Raw genomic sequence first — 6,318 nt, forward strand, 5'->3', positions numbered from 1 at the left:
TATTTACTACAGTAACTGCAGTATTTACAATAGTAACTATAGGTTTACTATAGTTACTGCAGTATTTACTATAGTAACTGCAGTATTTAATACAGTAACTGTATTTTTACTATAGTTACTGCAGTATTTACTATAGTTACTGCGGTATTTACTATAGTTACTGCAGTATTTACTATAGTTACTGCAGTATTTACTATAGTTACTGCAGTATTTAATACAGTAACTGTAGGTTTACTATAGTAACTGCAGTACGTACTATAGTAACTGAAGTATTTAATACAGTAACTGCAGTTTTTACTAAAGTAACTGCAGCATACGTAACTGCAGTACGTACTATAGTAACTGCAGTACATACTATAGTAACTGCAGCATACGTAACTGCAGTACGTACTATAATAACTGCAGTAATCTACAGTAACTGCAGTACGTACTATAGTAACTGAAGTATTTAATACAGTAACTGCAGTTTTTACTACAGTAACTGCAGCATGTACTACAGCAACTGCAGTATTTACTACAGTTTTACTACAATAACTGCAGTACGTACTATAGTAACTGCAGTTTTTACTACAGTAACTGCAGTATTTACTATAGTAACTGCAGTACGTACTATAGTAACTGCAGTTTTTACTGTAGTAACTGCTGTATTTACTACAGTAACTGCAGTTTTTACTAAGTAACTGCAGTACGTACTATAGTAACTGAAGTATTTAATACAGTAACTGCAGTTTTTACTACAGTAACTGCAGTATGTACTATAAAAGTATTTACTACAGTAACTGTAGTACGTACTATAGTAACTGAAGTATTTAATACAGTAACTGCAGTTTTTACTACAGTAACTGCAGTATGTACTATAAAAGTATTTACTACAGTAACTGTAGTATTTACTATAGTAACTGCAGTACGTACTATAGTAACTGCAGTATTTACTATAGGTACTGCAGTATTTAATACAGTAACTGTATTTTTACTATAGTAACTGTAGTATTTACTATAGTAACTGCAGTATTTACTATAGTAACTGTAGTATTTAGTATAGTTACTGCAGTATTTAATACAGTAACTGTATTTTTACTATAGTAACTGTAGTATTTACTATAGTAACTGTAGTATTTAGTATAGTTACTGCAGTATTTAATACAGTAACTGTATTTTTACTATAGTAACTGTAGTATTTACTATAGTAACTGTAGGTTTACTATAGTTACTGCAGTATTTAATACAGTAACTGTAGTATTTACTATAGTAACTGTAGTATTTAGTATAGTTACTGCAGTATTTAATACAGTAACTGTAGTATTTACTATAGTAACTGTAGTATTTACTACAGTAACTGCAGTATGTACTATAAAAGTATTTACTACAGTAACTGCAGTATTTACTACAGTAACTGTAGTATTTACTATAGTAACTGCAGTTTTTACTACAGTAACTGCAGTATTTACTACAGTAACTGTAGTATTTACTACAGTAACTGTAGTATTTACTATAGTAACTGCAGTTTTTACTACAGTAACTGTATTTTTACTATAGTTACTGTGGTATTTACTATAGTAACTGCAGTATTTAGTATAGTTACTGCAGTATTTAATACAGTAACTGTATTTTTACTATAGTAACTGTGGTATTTACTATAGTAACTGCAGTATTTACTATAGTTACTGCAGTATTTAATACAGTAACTGTATTTTTACTATAGTTACTGTGGTATTTACTATAGTAACTGCAGTATTTAGTATAGTTACTGCAGTATTTAATACAGTAACTGTATTTTTACTATAGTAACTGTGGTATTTACTATAGTAACTGCAGTATTTACTATAGTTACTGCAGTATTTAATACAGTAACTGTATTTTTACTATAGTTACTGTGGTATTTACTATAGTAACTGCAGTATTTAGTATAGTTACTGCAGTATTTAATACAGTAACTGTATTTTTACTATAGTAACTGTGGTATTTACTATAGTAACTGCAGTATTTACTATAGTTACTGCAGTATTTAATACAGTAACTGTATTTTTACTATAGTTACTGTGGTATTTACTATAGTAACTGCAGTATTTAGTATAGTTACTGCAGTATTTAATACAGTAACTGTATTTTTACTATAGTAACTGTGGTATTTACTATAGTAACTGCAGTATTTACTATAGTTACTGCAGTATTTAATACAGTAACTGTATTTTTACTATAGTTACTGTGGTATTTACTATAGTAACTGCAGTATTTAGTATAGTTACTGCAGTATTTAATACAGTAACTGTATTTTTACTATAGTAACTGTGGTATTTACTATAGTAACTGCAGTATTTACTATAGTTACTGCAGTATTTAATACAGTAACTGTATTTTTACTATAGTTACTGTGGTATTTACTATAGTAACTGCAGTATTTAGTATAGTTACTGCAGTATTTAATACAGTAACTGTATTTTTACTATAGTAACTGTAGTATTTACTATAGTTACTGCAGTATTTACTATAGTAACTGCGGTATTTAATACAGTAACTGTATTTTTACTATAGTTACTGCGGTATTTACTATAGTAACTGCAGTATTTACTATAGTAACTGCAGTATGTACTACAGTAACTGTGGTATTTATACTCAGTAAAACTGCAGTTTTCCTCCAGAGACTGAGATGAAATGTTTCCTGCTGAACTTTGACTCTCTGAGTCGTGGTTCAGTATTTCAGGCAGTTCTTTGATACTTCAGTATTTCAGCAGGTACTTTTGTACTTTGACTCAAATCTTAGTTTTATCCATGTCAGAAACATCCATCAGTAACTTTAATGATCCACATAACAGCGTTTATCTTCTGTGGATCCACTGATCGATCGATCGACCGAGCGGCTGATCGATCGGTCGATCGGTCGATCGATCAGGGAACTGATCGATCGGGGGATCACTTCCCTGTCTCTGGTGTGAAGGACCAGATTTATGGCAGAACCTCGTACCTCTTGGAGACGTCCATCAGAACCCCGGAGAACACCTTCTCACCCAGCCGGAAGGACACCACCAGCGCGTCATCGATGACGTGGTCCAGGGAGACCCGGACCTCAGACCCGGGACTCAGATCCTGCATGGAGGTGAGCGGTGGAGCACCGAGACCTGGTTCGGGTCCGGGCTCCGGTCGGGAGGCCTCTTCCTGCTTCACCGTGTCCGTCATCAGCCGCCTCTTAGGGGACCAGCAGGGCGGGGGGGAGTCCCGCAGGTCGCGGCCCGGCAGCTCCTCGGTCCCCGCTGAGTACTGTGACTCCGGGTCCAGGCTGTCCGGGACCGACAGCCGATCCGAGGTACCGTCCAACATGGCGTCCTCCGCAGGGCCGGGCCTCAGCTCCGGTTGGACCAGAGCCGTGTAGCCTCGGTCTCGGCCCGCGGTCTCAGCCCGGTCCGTCGTCACGTTTGTGGTCGGTTCCGCCGGTTCCGCCAGAGACAGCCCGGCCTCGGTGACGGGCGGGGGGGCCGGGAAGGAGTGCAGGAAGACGGCGGAGGGCTGCGTGTCCGCTAGGATGCTGCGGTACACGTTCCCGCCGCCCTCTGGGTCCATGGGCGAGAACCGGTCCATGCTGACCCGGTCCCCCGGGAAGTTATTGATCAGATCGTCGTTCACGGCCGTCTCCGGGAGAGCTTTTCCCGCCGCGGGCTCCAGCTCCGGCCTGACATGGCGGCGCTCCTCCCCGTCCCCTCCATCCTCCACCCGGGGGAGGACTGGCTCTACAGCCGGACCGTACTCCCGGGGCACGTCGGTCTCCAGCGGGGCTCCTGGGAGTCCCGGACCGGCCGGGCCCGGTTGTGGAGGGCCCTCGTCGTCCGTCGTCGCGGTTATTGTTGTTGTCGGGACCGCCGCAGCTCCTGGCTCTGCAGCCACGGCCGCCATTTTCTTCCGCTGTACTGCCGAGCAGCGCCTCGTCCCGCCCTCCTACAGCGCTGCCAACTGCGCAGGCGCACTGCCATTGGCCAAAGTTCCTGTCACTCAAATGAAACGAGGCAGAGCGTCGTCTGTGATTGGACGGCTCAGTCAGAGTCCGTGAGGCGCGAGGCCGCCGCCAGGGGGCGTTTTTCTTTACACGAAACAAAAACATCAGCAGCTGATCGATGAAAGGATCTGTAACTGACTCCAGATCAGTTCGTGTGTTAAACAACATCCTGCTGATCTCAAACCAGTACCTGATCAATAAAACCGGCTGCTGCGCTGCAAAAGAAAAGATTCTGCTGAGGGCTTTATTTTTAATAATATACCAACTCATACTGATCATCAGAAACCTGATTTACAATAATCAATATGTTCGATCTAATCAGACAGAAATCATCATCAAGTTGTGTTTTTATGGAGAATCAAAAGATCATCAGAGCAGCGTACTGATCACTGATCGATTATTAATGTTACATACTGGACATGTTATTACTTTTCCCTCGGATACGATCATGTTCAGATATCAGTTATTGATTATCATGTTCAGAAACATAGAAACAGCATCAGGAGCTTCTACATTCTGATTTTGGTTTGATCTTGTTGTTGTTTATTATTTTATTGTCCTCAGTGTTTAATGTCTCGAATGTACCCGGATTCCCAGTTTGAGGAACCTGCAGGTCCTGGTCCAGGTCCAGGTTCTGGTTCAGGTTCAGGTTCAGGTTCTGGTTCTGGTTCAGGTTCAGGTATCAGCTGTGAAAACAAAGAGACATGTTTACCTGCAGCTGTCAAACTGTTGAATAAATAATAAAACTAGAACCTCGTCAGATCAACAAAGTTCATCAAGTGAACTCGTGGACCAACAGAAAACTCTTCTTTGCTGGTGTTTGTGGCGAGTTAAAGCCACAGTGTCTTACCGGACAAAGCCCCCCCGCAGACTTGAATGGAGAGCAGTGAAGCCAGTTTTGGACCAATAAAATACTACTACAGGGCAACTTCCTGTTGGCACCAGTGTCTGCTGCGCATTATCGTGCAGCATAACTCTGGTGTTTTGACATCGTTTTTGGGCCTACATGGAGCCCTCCGTGCAGACTTGGGTCGGCTTCACTGTTCCAACTCTGGCTTACCCCCCTTGGGTGAAGCCAGTGATACATGTCAGGCTCACTGCTGCTAGCCAGGTGATTCACACACCTGAAACACTGAGAGACACCTGCTGACTCAAGCTTGATTTATACTCCTGCGTAGGGTCTAGCCAGGCATTTATACACTGCTCAAAAAATAAAGGCAACAGTTAAACAACACAGTTTAAATCCAAGTCAGTCACACTCCTGTGAAATCAAACTGTCCACTTAGGAAGCAACACTGACTGTCAATCAATTTCACATGCTGTTGTGCAAATGGAAAAGACAACAGGTGGAAATTACAGGCAATTAGCAAGACCCCCCCAATAAAGGAGTGGTTCTGCAGGTGGTGACCACAGACCACTTCTCATGCTTCCTGGCTGATGTTTTGGCGGTGCTTTCACTCTAGTGCTAGCATGAGACGGAGTCTACAACCCACACAAGTGGCTCAGGCAGTGCAGCTCATCCAGGATGGCACATCAATGCGAGCTGTGGCAAGAAGGTTTGCTGTGTCTGTCAGCGTAGCGTCCAGAGCACGGAGGCGCTACCAGGAGACAGGCCAGTACATCAGGAGACGTGGAGGAGGACGTAGGAGGGCGACAACCCAGCAGCAGGACCGCTACCTCCGCCTTTGTGCAAGGAGGAGCAGGAGGAGCACTGCCAGAGCCCTGCAAAATGACCTCCAGCAGGCCACAAATGTGCATGTGTCTGCTCAAACGGTCAGAAACAGACTCCATGAGGGTGGTATGAGGGCCCGACGTCCACAGGTGGGGTTTGTGCTTACAGCCCAACACCGTGCAGGACGTTTGGCATTTGCCAGAGAACACCAAGATTGGCAAATTCGCCACCGGCGCCCTGTGCTCTTCACAGATGAAAGCAGGTTCACAGTGAGCACATGTGACAGACGTGACAGAGTCTGGAGACGCCGTGGAGAACGTTCTGCTGCCTGCAACATCCTCCAGCATGACCGGTTTGGCGGTGGGTCAGTAATGGTGTGTGGTGTGAGGAAGGCATTGATGCTATGGACCGGCCCGCCCGTTCCCCAGACCTGAATCCAACTGAGCACATCTGGGACATCATGTCTCGCTCCATCCACCAACGCCACGTTGCACCACAGACTGTTCAGGAGTTGGCGGATGCTTTAGTCCAGGTCTGGGAGGAGATCCCTCAGGAGACCATCCGCCACCTCATCAGGAGCCCAGGTGTTGTAGGGAGGTCATACAGGCACGTGGAGGCCACACACACTACTGAGCCTCATTTTGACTTGTTTTAAGGACAT

At 43.4% G+C, this 6,318-nt stretch overlaps 1 protein-coding gene across 1 annotated transcript in view; it reads right to left on the reverse strand.

Annotated features, from left to right (window-relative positions):
• pwwp2a (PWWP domain containing 2A) overlaps window positions 1-3,916 on the reverse strand; it is a 19,706-nt gene extending 15,790 nt beyond the window's left edge. Inside the window, exon 1 of the mRNA XM_046039413.1 lies at window positions 2,963-3,916. Within this exon, the coding sequence (XP_045895369.1) occupies window positions 2,963-3,885 (923 nt within the window). The 5' untranslated portion in view covers window positions 3,886-3,916. The remainder of the gene's footprint in view (window positions 1-2,962) is intronic.
• Between the last annotated feature and the right edge of the window lie 2,402 nt (window positions 3,917-6,318).

This window comes from Micropterus dolomieu, linkage group LG23 (genome assembly GCF_021292245.1).
Source record: "Micropterus dolomieu isolate WLL.071019.BEF.003 ecotype Adirondacks linkage group LG23, ASM2129224v1, whole genome shotgun sequence".
NCBI lineage: Eukaryota > Metazoa > Chordata > Actinopteri > Centrarchiformes > Centrarchidae > Micropterus > Micropterus dolomieu.